A 17,719-nucleotide genomic window follows, 5' to 3' on the forward strand; every position below is an offset into this window, starting at 1 on the left:
AGCACACAATTTCAGGATGGGAAGTTATGGGCTATGAGCCTGGAGTGTCAATGTCTGTAAAGGCTATGCTGAGGAGTCTGAAATTTATTCTGTAAGCCTGTAACTTTCAAGAATATATATATATATATTTTAGTGATCTGAACTATAAAGAACCAATCAGAATGAGCAAAAAGAAAAAAAAAATCCCCCAAATGAAGATAGTGTAAGGAGTCTCTGGGACAACTTCAAGCATATCAACATTTGCATCATGGGAGTGCCAGAAGGAAAAAAGAGAGAGCAAGAAATTGAAAACCTACTTGAAAAAATGACAGAAAATTTCCCTAGCCATAAAGGAAGACGACGTACAAGTCCAGGAAATGCAGAGTCCCAAATAGTATGAACCCAAAGAAGCCCACACCAAGACACATAATTAAAATGCAAAACACTAAAGACAAAGAGAGAATCTTTTTTAAAAATATGTATATTTTTTATTGATTTCAGAGAGGAAAGGAGAGGAAGAGAGAGCTAGAAACATCAATGATGAGAGAGAATCACTGATCGGCTGCCACCTGCACACCCGCTACTGGGGATAGAGCCTGCAACTCGGGCATGTGCCCTTGACCAGAATCAAACCCGGGACCTTTCAGTACACAAGCCAACACTCTATCCACTGAGCCAAACTAGCTAGGGCGAAAGAGAGAATCTAAAAAGCAGCAAGAAAAGCAGTTGGGCCTGGACAGAGTGACTCAGTTGGTCAAGCATTCTCCATGTACCAAAAACTTGCTGGTTCGATTCCCAGTCAGGGCACATACCTGGGTTTCAGGTTTGAACAGAAGGCAACTGATTAACATTTCTCTCTCTCATTGATGTTTCTCTCTCACACTGATGTTTCTCTCTCCCTCTCTTTCAACATGTCCTCAGGTGAGGATTAAGAAGAAAAATTTATTTATTTTTTTAAAGAAAAGCATTTAGTTATCTACAAGAGAGCTCCCATTAAGACTATCAGCTGTTTTCTCAATAGAAACTTTGCAGTCCAGAAGGGACTGGGCAAGAAATACTCAAAGCGATGAAAAGCAAGGACCTACAACCAAGATCACTCTACCCAGCAAAGCTATCATTTAGAATTGAAGGACATATAAAGAGCTTCCCAGACAAGAAAAGATGCTAGAACAATGACATATCTATTGGTCGACAAGCTGGAGTGAGAGGGATTAGGAAGATGTTTATTTAAAAGCAGAGGGAAGTGAGCAGCCCTGAGGCAAGGGTCCCAGAGCAGGAGACAATATTCTCACCAGCCCCTTCTGGCAGCCATCGCAGTCAAGGCCTCACTGGGGTGACAGGAATGGTGGGAAGGAGGGTGGAGGGGGGGGGGGGGGGGGCTTGGCCTTCCTCCTTTCCCCCTATACCACTAAGTTCTCCCTTCTTGCCAAGCTGTAGGCCAATGAATTGAAAGAGAAGACTATGCAGCCCAGCACAACCGGAACGGACGGAGCAGTGAAATGCCCATCCATAAATGAGGCTGTGCGGCATGTGCCCAGCCTACAGGCCCCCTGCGGGCTGTGCTCGGTAGGCCCCTGTTTAGTCAGTATTAGCTCAAAAACTGGAACCATGTTATAAACACTTGCTGGCCTTTACATCTCTTATCTTTCCTTATAACATTTGTTCTCAAATTTAGTGGACACTGGTAAAAAGGGGAACAACAAAAATTAGATGCTCAAGTTATATTCCAAGTTACCAAATCAGAACCTACTGGGGCGGGCTGTGGGTAACTGCATTTTTATTTATCCTCACCTGAGGATATTTTTTCCCCATTGGTTTTTAGAGTGGAAGGGAGGGGGAGAGACAGAGAGAGAGAAACATTAATGTGAGAGAGACACATCGATTGGTTGCTGCCTGCGCATGCCCTGGCCTCGAGCCTGCAATCCGAGGTAGGTGTCCTTGACTAGAATCGAACCCACGACCCTTCAGTTCATAGGCCAATGCTCTAACCACTGAGAAAAACCAGCGAGGACAGTAATTGCATTTTGTAAACTCCATAGGCAATGCTGATATGGACCAGACTTTGAGAACCACTGTCTCACAGCCTTCTCCAGGCAACTAACAAATCCTTCTATATTTAAAAATTTTTTCTTCCACGGAGGAATTTCAGTGTGATCTGTGTCCTTTCTGCCCCTCGATGCCACCGAAGTCCTAAAAATGATTAATCTAGCTGCTACACTCAATCACTTAACTGCAAAAATATAATATGCCAAAATACACCACCAGACTGTATCTACTTTCATAGTCTAAGCAGAGGACGGCCAACCCGCAGCGATCTCTTCTGCAGGACCAGGCAGGAGTTTAATTACGAGCTGGTAGGTCGTGCAACTGCCAATAATCTGGAGGGTGTTGACACTTCAGCATGATGGATATCTAAATCTAGTCTTCAGCTGACAGAGGAAATCCCCAGCTTCCCTCGATCTGGCAAGGCAGGAAGGCAGGCCCAGGACTAACTGGCCAAGTCCCCCGAAAGGGAAGAGGCAGAAAGCACCAAGAGAAATGAGGGCTCCGGTGACTGCACATGCTCAGCAGGAAGGGCCCCTCCTCCCACGGCGCCCAGGCGAGGCGACTGGGGTCAGGAGCTGTGAGGTTCTCTGCTGCCATCAAGACGGAGCAGGAGGGGGACCATGTCAGGCTCTGGGCACCATAATACAATCCCATTTGATTAAAAGAAATTTCTGGTAATGAATTAAACAGACCCAAGGAAAAAAGGACACGGTGGTAATATATTCTCCTGGCACCCAGCACACAGGGAAGAGGGGGGGAGAGAAAGGAGACATAAATAAAAGGGACTACTCACTGGGGCTTTTTTCTTCAGCAAGGTCACAGGCACAGAGCAGGTCAGAATCGATTGAGATGGGTTTCTGCTTAATCCAAAACTTAGTGCTGGCTTTCTGATTCGTAACAGGGTCTATCTCTACTTTGTCTCCAGAGATACCTGTAAGGCCGAGGGGAGGACAAAAAAAGAAGCCACAAGAAGTGGAAGGTGTAAGTGATTTCAGTTTAATCATTTGACCTGCTTTGTAAATCACACATTGGAGGTACACGAGCTCTCTCGTAGGGCTCTGGGGAAGGCCATGGGCTGAAGACAGACCTAAGGAGACTCCAAATGGCACACAGAAGCTGCACAGTTTGGTTTCTTGAGTGGGTGAGGGGGTGGACAACCAAAAATTATATTAAAAAGTATTAAGAAATATGCCTTTGTAGATATAACACATACAATTACTTACATTGTGTTAACCCTACATCATCTATATATTACAATTACATAAACTATAAGGCTCATTTAAAAACCAATTATGATCAGTGGTCTGTGTTGTTGTTTTTTTTTGTAATCTTCACCCGAGGATATAAAGAAATATACATGTATATATATTTATGTGAGAGAGAGAGAAAACATGGATGTTTCCTATGTGCGAGCTACATCAATTGGTTGCCTCCTTTGTGTGGGATCACACCCGCCAACCAAATGAGCCACCCAACAGGGCATCAGTGGTGTCCCCTCCCCCCCCCCAGCTGTGGTCTTTTTTGTTGTTATTTTAGAATAATATCTGGGTTGGAGATAAATCTGTACTATCACCTACATGTAATATTAGCCTAAATAGCCAACCTACCAATATGAAGAGTTTCTAATCTGGAAAAATCTCACAAACTAAAAATGGGAAAAATCTCTCTCTTCCCTTCTCTGACACTATCCATGCTAGATGTAAAGGAAGTCGCAGGAGGATCAAAGGTTCTTCACATAAAGCCATCCAAGTTTAAGTGCTGGAGCCTGGCTGCAGGCTGAGGAGGTCACTGCTCCACTGAGGGAGAGTCAGCAGGGGTGTGGGCTTTATGCCACGAAGATCCAGAATGTCACATCCCGGCACTTCAGGTTTCCCCTCAGAACTGAGACAGACGGGCCACACTGCACAGGGCCGGGGAGCAAAGGTGTCAGGAGGACACAGGTGGCGCCCAGGACGGAGGGTGTCCTGGGAACCTGTGGAAGTGCACAGCGCTGTTCCCCTGGTCACCAGCCGTACAGGCTCAGCCTGACACACACGGCCGAGGCTAGATGCTCTCTCTTTCCTCTTCGGCTGAAAACAGGATTTCCGTTCATGAAGTGAGACAAAAACCTTCCACATGCCTGCCAGAGTGGGCCCCAGATGGAGTCTTGAAAGTAATTAATTTTCAGGCCACAGTTTAAAGGTCAGGGTTAAAGTGAAAAGAGCAAAATGAAGTAAAGATATTAGGAATAAAACAATCAAATGTGCATACTGTAATAGAAAAGACAACCAGAGTTAATATATTTCATTCTCTGGATCACCCTTAGAAATGTTTCAATATAATGTGAGAAAACTAAGTAAGCCAAAAGAAAAAGCAGATAAAAAACAGTTCAATTAAAACAATAACAACAACAAAAACCCCCACAAACCCCCACAATGACCATAGTCTCAAAGCAAATATAAAAAAGAAAAAGAAAGAAAACATACACAAACAAAACCTAATGATTAGGTCTGCCACAGACTCCATTCGGTTCTATTTTATCTTATGAATAAAGAAATCCCACGTACAGTCAGACAAAGGCAGGAGACTACAGGGAGTCTCGTCAGCTGTCTTCGGAGACAATGCAATACGCTGGCTTGTCCCTGGCCATTATTCTGTGGTCTTTGGAAAAGACAAACAATTGGTATTTTTTTTTATTAATCGAATGCTGGAATTTGTCATTAGACATATTTCAGGGACACCATATTTCAATTAGGCATAATGTCGTAAGTCCAATGGACTCTGGACGCTCGGGTCTAGATGATTTCAGGAGGGCAAGAATGTATCAGGAGACCTATTTTATTACATTTCACTTAAAACAGATGACGACCACCCGGTTACACTCCTCCCGCCAATTCGGTCATTAATTGTTAAAGGTCTGGATATTTCTATAGTTCCCTGAAAGAAGAAAAGTACTTGTGCCACGGTTGTTGGTAGCAATTGTTTCTCTCTCTCTCTTTTTTTTTGGTCCCCTCTCCTCTTCTGCTTATTCTGACATTTATAAAAGTCAAAATGAGCAGAGCGAAATAAATGTGCATCTCTCTTCTGTGGAACAGACCCTGCCCACATTTCTTTCTCAGAGAGAGAACGGAAAAAAAAAAAAAATCATCACCAGAGAGACAGGGTTTTAAAATTTTGTTCCACGGCCCTGCAACTCCTGAAGCCGTAGTCAGTCAATATTGTTAATGTACCTTGTTAATTTGATAGGATTTGTCAGGTAACTCCACTGGAAAATTATATAAAACTGTTCCAGATGAAAAGATGATAGTGACATGAATTAAAGTGATAGAACAACAGTGGAATATAAACCAGAAATGACACCCAAAGTGGCTGTTGATTTATTGCCGTACTGAGTTTGGTTCTGGGCTCCCATGTATATTAGTGCTACAAATCTGGGTCCATTTAGCAGAGGGATGCTCATACATACATCACCAGCTCCTGCTCCAAGCCAAGGTCACTCCCCATTGCATCAATCTTTTCAACAGAGCCTACTTCACAAAGCAGGACTTTTGTAAGCATCTCAGATGTAACAGACTCTAGTCCTCTTTCATCTTTCTTTTATCATGTAAAGTACACTTTAACTTCTATTATTTTTATCTGCAAATTGTTACAGTATAGTTCATCCATTACCGGCTATCTCTCTACATCAGTTGCCTAAGCTCTGTGCAGCCACGAGAACACTTTCCCAATGACGCCCTTTCCTGGGGTTACTGTGCAGTCACTGTTCAGAGAGGAGAACCCCAAGTCTGGGGTTTGAGGATGAAGACGTGGGAGATGAATGCATTAGGTTCAAGATGGGCAGGCAGGTGGAACACCACTTAAAACAATTGGCGTGTTCCAAAAAAGGTGTGCGTAAATCAGATTTTTTGTCTGAATCAAATCACATTTCCCACTGACTTCCAGTTCCAGAGATACTTTATCTTCATTTTGGATTGATCTGTAATTGGCAGGGCCCCCAACACTTGAGTTTTAAGTTTCTCTGCCCTGCAGGCTCTCAGTCAAGTAGTTAATGATCTGTAAAACCCTCGCCTGCCTAGAGGAGTCACTATTTAAAGGAACCTGTAGGGGAATCTTTCCTGATGGGAGGATCCTTTTGTACAATTAAATAATCTCCTCCTCCTTGAGGTATGTGTGAGTCTCAGCCTCTTCAGGCAGGGCACGGGCCCCTCGGGACCCTGCTTGCTCTGGCTGAAGGAGTGGCAGCTTTCTAATTCTGGCCCAGGGCGCCCCCCCCCCCCTCGAGGCAGTCCCCCAGGCTCCTGAGCACACCCAGCCCCCACTGCTGAAGAGGGAGCCTGTAGAATCCAGCCTGGCAGCAGAGACCTCTTCTGTCCCTGACCTGGGAGTCTGATGGATGTCTACTTTTTGGTTGGACGGAGGAGGCAGCCTGGTGGAGAGGAGACCAGTTAGGAGGCTGGTGCCACAGTCCAGGCCAGGGGCAAAGAGGGGTGACCTTAACTGGCACCAACCATGTGCCAGCACGGCTAGAAACCCTTTGTGTACCTTGATTCAAGCCTCACAACCTTATAAAGTTGGTTACTACACTTGTCCCTATTTTATGGAGGAGGAAACTGAAACAGGGAGGGTAAGTAACTTGTCCAAGATTACACAGCTAACGCCCCAGGGGAGGGGAAGGTGCTTGTCTGAGGCTGGAGAGCTTCTAAGTGGAAAAACCATTTTCACGCCCACAGGTTTTTGGTTCCTAAATATGGTTCTTTGCATTGCTCTGCACAGACTCGTTCAGTTGAGTCAAGAGGACATAATGAGGAACTCTGCCCACCCAGTTTTAGTCTTCTCGCTCCATTTTCACCAAGGAACGAATAAATATTCCAGTGTGACAATAAGTGCACACCTATTTTTTTTTTTTTTTTTTTTTTTTTAAATTTCTTTATTGATTAAGGTGTCACATATTTGTCCTCATCCCCCCATTCCCATCCCACCCCTCTCCCCACGCATGCCCCAATCCCCTGTTGAACTTAACCGTTGGATAGGCTTATATGCATGCATACAGGTCCTTTGGTTGAACTCTCCCCCTCCCCCCCACCCTCCCCCTACCCTCCCCTATCCTCCCTCTGAGGCCCGATAGTCCGATCGATGCCTCCTTGCTTCTGGTTCTGTTCTTGTTCCTCAGTCTATGTTGTTCATCATTTCCTCTAGATGAACGAGATCAAATGTCACTAGATATATACTAATAAGAACTGAATGTGAGACGAGCAATAATATTTATGCTGACAGGCAAATGAATCAATCTGTAGCGAGCTTCCCCCTGGACCAACAGTTCTTTTGAGACCCAATTTCGATGTCCAGTAGTTCCTTATGTGTACATGTCAGCACTGACCCCTCAGCTCTGGATGGTGGTCAAATGGTGGTAATGGAGGTCCGACTCCCTCTGGTTAGGTCTCGGCCGAACCCAGGGGCACGGCGTCACCTGGACTAAGGGGCACATGGCCTCACCCATACCCAAGGGGCGCGTGGTCTCACCCGGGCCTGGGACCCAGCCTCACCCGGATGGATCCAGGGGCGCACGGCCTCACCTGGACCCAGGATCTGGCTTCACCCGTACCCAGGGACGCTTGGCCTCTCCCAGACCCAGGGGCATGTGGCCTCACCCGGGCTTAGTTGCACAAGGCCTCACCTGGATCCAGGGACACATGGTCTCTCCCGGACCCAGGGACGCTTGGCCTCTCCCAGACCCAGGGCCACTTGGGCTCACCCGGGCCTAGGTGCACGAGGCCTCATCCGGATCCAGGGACGCATGGTCTCACCCGGACCCAGGGACGCTTGGCCTCTCCCAGACCCAGGGGCACGTGGCCTCACCCGGGCCTAGGTTCACGAGTGCACACCTATTTCTGTTCATACACGGGAAATGGGAGCATGAAGCCCTATCAGTACTCTTCTGTTTTCTCGGACCGCTGAACTTGGTTTTGATCTTCCTGACTGAAGCTGTAGTAAAGCCCCTGAAAGAACGGCAGAGGCACCCCTCACAGTGCTGCTATGCGCTCGTTTTAAGTAATTCAAATCACAAGCATACGCCCGAGAAAACAAGGGAAGCTGGCTTTTGTTAAGTTTGTATTTCTCCAACTTAAAAGGCCAACAACAGAGGATTAGTTAATGCAACCATGACGCAATAGGACATAACCAAGAAAAATGATGTGTGAGGAAAGCCTGGCTTGGAGGAATTCTTCTGTCATGTGAAAAGCACAGGAAAACATTTATGGACAAGAGATGAGAAGGATATGCTGCAGACTGGCAACGGTGGTCAACTCTGGCCACATCCTCTCCTTTTCTGTATTTTTCCAAAAGAAAATTTCACCCAAATAAATCCAACCCTTCTTAAAAGTTGGCGTTTTGGGGTTCCCATTTCAGAATTCAGCATGGTTGAATTCTGTCACGGATAATCATGACAAGTGATGGCACCTGAAGGTTATTCCATCTGGCAGGTCTCAGGACCCAAGACGGAGCTGCTGGGAAGGGCTCCATCACGCCCAACCTGTGCCTCCCTCACAGAGGTGCCCGGAGGCTCCGCCCTACCCGCCATGGCAGGTAAGGAACAACAGAGCCCGGGCCCGGCCCAGCGTGGCCAGGGTCAGCCCTGCCCTCGGAAGCAAGCGAGGCCATTTGCCTCCTTTACCAGGCTTCCCCCTACGCACCGATCCGCAGCCATCTGCCATGACCTTTTCATGCTCCCACTTCTGACAGCTTCCAGATACGGGGAGTCCAACCTCACTGGAAGCAAACTATCACACTGCCGTCAGAGGCAGAAAACACCGCCTGATGGCTGTCCCCCATCAATGCCGGCATATCAATCCTTCCTTAACAAGACAGCTCAAAATAAACAAAAATGCAACTCTGCCGTATACACAGCCCTCTGGGGGAAATGATTTGTCCAAGGCTTTAGCGTTGCAAGGAGATCCCTGCCTGTTTTAACTAACCAGAGATTTCCATGCAAGGAAACGAGCATTGCATATCCTCCTCTGCTAACACAGACGAACCTCCTGTGAGCAGCCCCAGCGCTGGGTCCGTGGTGTAGACCACACTGTCAGGAAGGTGGTGGCAGCCTGTTTGAGATTTAAAGGCAGTAGTGCAGAGGGGTGAGGGGCAGGGACTTTGGAGTCCAAGAGTTCTGAGTTCAGGTATCAGCTTGCCTATTTCCTAACCGTGTGACTTTGGCCAAGTTGCTACAGAATAGTGACGTACGGCCTCATGGACTTGTTGGATTAAGTGGAATAAGACTTGTAGAGTGCCTGGCATAGTGATTAATTCATAGCTAGTGACCCTATACTACTACTTCTCATGACTATTATCATCAGGAGTTAGGCACTGGGCTGTGACACAGACCGAGTGACAAGGGTCAGAACAATGGAGCTGAGGGAGCACAGAGGGATGTGAACAAACTGGGGGCGAGGGGAATTCTCTCTGGGACCTGCTCTACACCCCAGGTTTGGAAGTACCAGGATCCACGACTGTCCAGCTGGGGACAACACTGCCCTCATACCCATGGATCCTTACAATAACCTCCTGTCACCAGGTATCACTGCGACCTCCAAGAGTTCAACTCAACAGCAGGAGGAATGTTCTCACCCCTGGGGCTGTGGAAACATTTATGCTGGGGAACCCCATCCCTGAAGGCGTCTAGGTTATTAACTTGGAGATCTTGATTTTGCCAGCACACTTCCACTGATGTTATCCTGTTCTCCCTCAGCGAGCCTGACCTTCCTCCTTTGTAAAATGGGGTACCAACAGTACCGGTTCCTGGGGGTGTCATGAAAATGAAATGGCATAAGCACATAAAAAACTTAAGGGGAGTACCTGGCACATAACAAAGGGCTCCATCCATTATCCCTAAAATTATTACTAAAGATGAACCTCAGAAAGGTGAAATGATGCATTTGCCCAGGGTGAATCAAGTTAGCAAATGGCAAAGCTGGGCTGAACCCCAGCCCATCAAACTAAGTCTAGTGTGTTCTGACCCATCACATCAGCTCTATCCTAGTGTCCCAGAGCAGCCTGCTTGACTCTCAGGAGCACACCTCCCGTGAGAGACACTTAAAGCGCCCCTCTAGGAAGCTAAAACACCAGTTTGGCAAAAATTAGAGCATTTGACTTTCCATGCCTCAGTGTATTTCCTGAGTTATTGTTTATTTGCTCAGCCATCACGAGCTGTGGTTCATTCATCAATTTCCTACAACTCTCAGCCTAAGACGACAAAATCCCCACTGTTGTTAAATCCTGGAGTAGCTTTTTGTGCCAGTCCACAATCCTCTTGTCTTCGAGTTACCTAGAGCTGCGGAAGCCTGGGAAAGCCTCCCGGGAGTGCCACTGAACAACTCTTTGCCAGAGTGGATTTCACTGAATCTACACGGCCAATCGATAGCGTCCACAGAGCAGTCAGCGAAGTCTTTGCAACTTGTCTGAATTTACACACAGGATCAGACACGCATGCTGTTTGGGCTTAATGAGACCTCAGAGATCACCTCGTCTGGGGCTTTCATTCTCCATAAGAAGAAATGGAGGCTCAGGGCAGGGACATGACTTGTCTAATGTCACCCACTGATGACAGATCTGCGGCCAGAATTCACATCCCCATACCATCTGGCCAGGGCTTTAAGAGACCAGCTCTCCTGTCTCACTGTGCAGTGCTTACACAGTGGGTATATTCGCAGTGATCAAATGCATTACAATATAAAAAGCACAGCCAGGGCAACATGCTAGGAACCCAAAATAGGTGACAAAGTCATGTTGTGGGTCACAACCGAAACGAGAGCCAGGAGAGCCTGATGTTCCTGAGATCAAGTCGGGTACTGGGGCCCAGGATCACTGGTTTCGTTTGAGGGGGTAACCATCCGAAAACATTTGAGAACCTAGCTAACAGCTGCCAATTCCAACGTGCGGTCAGTGACAAATCTAAGTGTACTTGACTAGACCATTAGCCTTGATGCAAACTAAGGGGCGGCCTACACATGAATGAGACCGTGAATGTACAGCAACACTCGACACAGCCCTCGGCATAAGGGCAGAGCTCACAGAACGAGACCAGGGACTGTTTAATTCCAGTAGCGCCTGTTCTCAAATGAGGGCTACATTCTCTCTGTGGAGAAAGCAGTTACAAAGATTTTGTACTGGGGCAGTTAGAGTCCCAAACTAAATATTCTCCTGGTAAACAGATACCTCGGGTGAGCTTATGATGTGAGTGGAAGCAGTAATGCCGTTTCCTAAGATAATTTATAGCGTGGGAACAGGAGGTCTTCCCACGTTCAGGCTCAGGTTCCTGGCCAGAGCTCAAGTGCCAAGGAGAGGAAGTGGTCAAAAGAATACAGAATCTTGATGGCCTCTCAGATATCCTATCCCATTAATTCTATTACGCCAGCGGTTCGCACCTTTTTCCAATTCTCAATTCTTTCTCAGCCACCTGAGGGACCTGACACATTGTCATCAGCAACCTGGATTACTCAGCAGGAATTCTCAAAAAAGCAGATCTGGGAGCAGGCAACTAGAGGAAGTAGACAGTCAGAAAAAGCCCCTCGATTTCCCGACATTCCCAGTCAGATCTCCCCTCAGCCCCATCACTGCATTAAGCACTGATGGGGTAAAGGAACTGGATAGTATCTGTCTTGCTCTCTTAAGTTCATTAGTGTTTCTTCTGTTCTATTCTACATTTTGGTTCAGAAAATGTTGCCACAGCAGGGACAGAACAATCATTTAATACTAGAATTGTCATCCTCAAATTACTCAACGGACCCAGGGATTTTGGAGCTAAGCAGGATGCATGTCTCCTGATCATTTTAGTGTCTTTGAATGGAGAAGGGTTATCTCCTTAGTATTCAAAAAGAAAATGAAACAGAAATGTGGAAGGAGGAGCAATACATTTCTTAAGAACAAGCATTTCTAGATTATGTAATTACTTCAACTACACACCATAGGTATCCCATCAGAAAATAACAGGGCGAACGTTTTGCCCACACAGCCACAGAGATCTACTTCTAGCATCAGCGGGAGCCGGAGGAGTAATCAAGCCCAGGCACAGCTGTGTGCTTTCACGCACACAGTCTCGTGTTGCTAATGTGTTTAAGTCTGCATATTGTATATGAAAAAATAACTCTGCAATAAGGTCTTCCTTGAATGCTGACTTATAGATATTAACTAGGGAGTTAAATAATAACGGAGATTGGACAGATAAACCAGGGAAGACAATAGATGGCAAATATGCTGCCTCCCATCATGCTTAGGCCCAGGGCAGACATTTTTAATCAATCACAGAGTTTCTTTATGCTGCCCGGGGACGCGGTTCAAGATGCTGCTTCAGCACAATGCTCTGGGCAACCCTTACAAACCTGACTGGAGTGGGTTTATGAGAGGGAAGCTCACTGCCTTCTCTATGATATGTGCTACTGGACTTGGTAATTTTGATAAATAACTACTGTGATCACAAGTACTGTGATTATACATGTGGATTGTTTTATGAAGAGATAATGGAGGTAACCTTTGGGTAGAGGTTATTTTATAATATAGTCTTTGTTTAAAAATATTTTTATTGATTCCAGAGAGGAAGGGAGAGGGAGAGAGAGATAGAAGCATCAATGATGAGAGAGAATCATTGATCGGCTGCCTCCTGCATGCCCCCTACTGGGGATCAAGCCCGCAACCTGGGCATGTGCCCTGACCGGAATCGAACTATGACCTTCCGGTTCATGGGTTGATGCTCAACCACTGAGCCACATTGGCTGGGCATTATCTAGTCTTTATCTGGAAATCCAATACAGAATTTGTGTAACCTAAACAGAATTGTTAGGCTATATATGCAGTATGACACAGATGATGTATTATGTATTCGTATCATGGTCTGAATTCAAGGTATATTATGTTTCCTTTTGGGGACTTGGGGATGGTCTCTATTGACAAATGATATGGTGAAGGAATCAAGTTAGCATAAGTGGCACAATTATCGAAGCATTTCCCAGCCTGAGACTGTCAGGAAAACCAGGCTGCCTGCCCAGTCAGGAAAAACAAGCCTTAGACAAAGAGATAAGAGGCAAGAAAGTCCTTTGAATGCTCTGAGGCTGCGTTTCCCAAAGCCCACAATTAAGGGGAGATTCTGGGCCGGCAGGTCTGGGATGGGTCAGGGACTTGGTGGTTCTGATGCAAGGTCGGTCAGGAGAGGAAGCACTGCTCAAAGGCACTGTGTGAATGAGAGGTAAACACGGATGTCCAGGTCCTCTCTGCCTGGTTGTTTATATGGATTTCTGAGTGGCCCCTTGGCAGGTGCATCATAATCCAGCTTCTGCCAGCCAGCCCAACAAATACTCATTGATATAATACTGTGGGCTTTCTAGATCGTCGCTGGTATTCACCATCTGACCCTTTTAGTTTCAATTTTCCCCAAACCTACTTCACCCTGCCAGTCTCGGCATGTTTGGGTATCACCCATGTCTTAGCACCTGATCCCATGGTTAGCCACATAGGATCAGGCAAATGGAAGATCAAGAAATGAAAGAAACCCCGACTTGGTACAAGCTCAAGCAAAGTCTACACTTAAGGGCATCCGTACTTCTAGGCCCAACACAGGGGAAGCAGACAAGACAAAATATTCCAAGAATGTTTTCAGGAAATACAGGAATGGTTAGGCATAGCGGCTTTGTTTGGTGAACTTTCCAGAGCAGGAATGGCAAATCAATTTCGACTTCAGAACCAGCTCTAGTGATTGGCAGGGGCCGCTCAGAGGGCTGTGCTGGGAAGGATTCTGAGGTCAGGTCCAGGCCCAGATGGAAGTGCAGCAACTGACTAACGATGTGAATGGGGGTGAAATAGTGGCACCCAAGCCACACTGACACAGCTCCGCATGCCAGGATAGGGGAAGAGCGAGGGATGTGCAGAAAATGTAAAATTGGTCAAAGAGAAGCAAACACTTCCTCTGTGCAGGCAAGTTATTAGGCTGAGGCATCTGTGGCATGAGGGACTGGGTTTAGCATATGGATTGGGGTTCAGTCCCAGTTCTCCGACTGGGCCTGGATATCCCACTGTACTAGTATATCTGGTGGCTCAGGGTGAGGGAGTTAGTACCTATTAAGTAATAGCTCTGTGCCAGTCAATGCTGAGTGCTCTATTCCATTAACTCCTCCAAGCCTGTTTCCTCAGGTATGAAATGGAAATAACACCATCAGTGTGCTATGTGGATTAAATAAGGTAACAGGGGTGAAAGTTCACTGTACACTGGAAATTATTATAGAACTAGAGTATTAGTGCAATGACAATTCGCACTCAAGGCATACGATAGTAGTTAGCCGTAAGACTTGGCCTCAGACAGACTTGGGTTCTGATTCCGGCTTCATTACTTACTAGATTTTCCCCTACACCCCCGTTTCCTCTTATGAAATATGGAGATAATGTCAGCACTAGCTGGTAAGAGTGCTATAATTACAGGAGACAAAGCATGTAAGAGAGTGATCAGCAAAGTGCTCGGCACATAGTAAGCACCTGATAAACCATAACTGCTTTTAAAAATTATAATTCTTCTTATTAATATTCTTTAAAAAGATCAGGTCTTTGCCATAGATTTCATTAATAGACCCCAATTATTAGAAAAGTCTGGCGGAAAACGGGTTTAAGTTTGGGTCCTGCAGATCGAAGTTTGACTCTCTCATCCCGACAGCAGAAATAAGCGGCAGGTGGTGAAAGGGGAGCAGCGGCCACCACTGCCCTCAGAAGGCAAGCAGCTGAGCTGGCACGGGGCTGGGAATCCTGGTCCCCTGCTGTGCGAGGACCACCGAGGCCGAGTGGCCGGTCGTTTCCTGTGGACTCAGCAGCACAGCTGGGTGAATGCGCACACAGACACTTACCACGTAGAGGAACCTGCCACAGGGGGCAGGGCAACCTCTGCTCTGACTGACAGGACGGGCGAGCGGAGGCGGCCATCCATCACTGTCAGGAAAGATCTGAAGCACCTAGCTAGTCAGTTGAAATAAAATAAATTATTTACTGATCGCAGGGTCCAGCTGCTCACTTGAATGCTCATAAAAGGTGTGCTGTTTGCTGCCATGCACTCTGTGGTGGATTCTGTTCCAGGAAGGAAGGATTTCTGGATTGCTGTGTGCAGGTTTTTGTTGTTGTCAGAATGCAAGGGTGTTAAGGGCTTTGCAAGGAGGGAGACAGGGTCTTAAATTACATATCTGAACTCGTACATGGGAATAGGAAATGAGTGTATTTATTCACTTCATGGTACAGGACTCAGGGCACAGTTTATCTGTCAAAAAATTTCTTAGGACTAATTGATGCAGTTTCTACTTATAATGCTAAAGATTGAACTTAAATGCATAATAGAAACATTCTGACGTTTTAGAAGCATCTTAGAGCCGTGATGCTCCACCAGAGGGAGCCATGTGCACCTCTGGAAGCATCCAGAGCGGCTGGGACCTGGCCTCTAGTCACTTCTTTTCTGAGAACCTCTGCTCCAGGGAGAGATGCTTGTATCATTGTCATCCATTTCTACCTGAGACGTCTCCACTGTGGCTACAATAGAGCCACTACCTGATCGGAGTGATCTGGTTACATGTTTTCAAGATGGTGGACTAGGAGAGAAAGTAATAAGCAAAATAAATGTTACTGACAATAGTAACACTAAGATAAGCTACCATTGAGAATACAGCTTCTATGGGCCACTTTCATACAATCTTGAAAGGTAAATGTAATTCACATTTTTTAAATGACAAGAACTAAGACTAACCAGGGGAGGGACTTGTCCAAGGTGACACTGCAGGTAAGTAGTAATGCTGGGATTCAAACCCAAGCTCCGCTCTTCTCACAGATCCCTTTCTGGACCTTTTCCTTTATAGTTTTTTTTTTTTTTTTTTTGAAAGAGAGAAAGAGAGAGAAACATAGATTTGTTGTTCCACTTATTTATGCATTAATTGGTTGATTCTTGTATGTGCCCTGACCGGGGATTGAACCCGCAACCTTGGTGTATCAGGACAACACTATAACCAACTGAGGTACCCTGCCAGGGCCCCTGGGCCTTTTCCTTTAAATAAACATACAGGTTGGAATCTGATGAATTAAAGTTTGGCTTTTTGCCTTGAGAAAAAATTAGGGGGAAGAAGCCCACAAACGAAGTCTGCACTGCTTTTTCACCTTGGGGATCAGCGGATTTGCTGATGATGCTCACCTGGGAAAACCCGTGCCTTCTCTCCTGGACCTTTATCTTCGCTGCACTCTGGCTATTTATTGAGCTTCTTAAAACTAAACCCACTCAGAGAAAACAGACCCTTTGTTACTGGGAAGGCACTGCATTCAGGCACACGCAAACTGGATGTCTGAGTAGCATCCTTATTTTAGTAAACTTTTCACTGAAAATATACCAAAGGAAAGTTCATAAATCATAAGCGTATGTATGCTTGACTTTTCCACAAAGTCTACAGACTCATGTAATCAGCACCCAGATAAGGCACAGAACTTTATCAGTGTCCCAGAAGCCCCTCCAGTCTGAGCTCCCAGGATAACCACCATCATTACTTCCACACAGATTATTTTTGTGTATTTTTGAATGCTACATAAATGGAATCATACAGTCTGTACTTTTGCCCCCCTTTCTGGACCTGGTTTCTTTCTGAGCAGTCTTTTATTTTTATTTCTAGGAGACATACCAGGAAAAGCATCCCCAGGAAGAGCACCCCTGAAGAAACTTTATGTTTTAAGAATCAACATTAAATAAGCTTTTTTTTTTTTTTTTTTTTTTTACCACTTTAGAGATTTCGTTTTTTGTGTGAGGGAGAAACAGTCTAGAGACGGGGAAGAAGAGTGGGTTCTCCGTTTTGGTTCAAAGTTACTGGGTGCTAATTCATGTACTGAGTTTGTTGGAATCACCATCATCTCAGCAGCTGATGTTCACTGAGCACTTGCTATGTGCCAGGTGCCTTGCTAAGTATTCTGCATGTGCTATGACATTCCATCCCCACAATTACCCCATCTATGCGGTAGGGACTATTACCTTCATTTTACAAATGTGGAGACGGAAATTCGGAGTCATCTGCCTGTGATGATACAGCTAACAAGCGAGCCAGGGTTTGGTCCTAGGCCTCTAAGTCCTGAGTCTGCCCTCTGAAGTGCTTAGTTTAGCAGCCACCAGGCCCTGTGCTCAGGGCTTTATGTGACCGCTGGCTTGTTCCACGGCGGAAGCTGTACCACTAACACTCCCACTTAAGCAGAATGGAACTGAGCTTGGAAAGATGAAGACACTTGCCTAACATGGCTGGTTATTGATGGAGCCACAACTTAAACCGGTTGTGATTCTGACGCTCATCTTTTAGTTACTAAGCTGTACTGTCAGCATATTTCAAGCTCCTGTCAGTCAAGCTGGGAAGAAATTATTAAGATATTTTTCAGGCTTTATTACAATTAGCCAGACTAATGCCAACATTAGAAAAGATTTTATGATGAGACACATACAAAGCATTATGAGAACCGTAGTCGTGAGCCTTAGAGTTAGACTCCAAGCCTTCTCCCTTTATGCAGGAAGCAGACGAGGCCCAGGCAGGAGCAGTGTGGCAGAGGTCAGTGGCAGTCCAGCTTTCTGACTAAGCCAGGCAGCCACCCAGGCTCCCCCTCCTCCCACCATCTTATTAGGGAGCAGGTGCACTCACATTGGCCAGACCAAGGTTCGGTTCCTGACACCACCAACCTACCTGCT

At 46.0% G+C, this 17,719-nt stretch overlaps 1 protein-coding gene across 15 annotated transcripts in view; it reads right to left on the bottom strand.

The window, feature by feature from the left end:
• MAPKAP1 (MAPK associated protein 1) overlaps window positions 1-17,719 on the bottom strand; it is a 199,553-nt gene that overhangs the window by 29,369 nt on the left and 152,465 nt on the right. For 13 of the 15 annotated variants that reach the window (XM_054726891.1, XM_028130852.2, XM_028130851.2 and 10 more), the window contains one exon: window positions 2,819-2,956. The exons of 1 other annotated variant lie outside the window; for it this stretch is intronic. In XM_054726891.1, the coding sequence (XP_054582866.1) occupies window positions 2,819-2,956 (138 nt within the window). Of the gene's footprint in view, window positions 1-2,818; window positions 2,957-14,941; window positions 15,606-17,719 lie in introns of those variants that run through there. One more of the 15 variants, XM_054726892.1, reaches the window with a different exon arrangement.

This window comes from Eptesicus fuscus, chromosome 15 (assembly GCF_027574615.1).
Source record: "Eptesicus fuscus isolate TK198812 chromosome 15, DD_ASM_mEF_20220401, whole genome shotgun sequence".
NCBI classification, from domain to species: domain Eukaryota; kingdom Metazoa; phylum Chordata; class Mammalia; order Chiroptera; family Vespertilionidae; genus Eptesicus; species Eptesicus fuscus.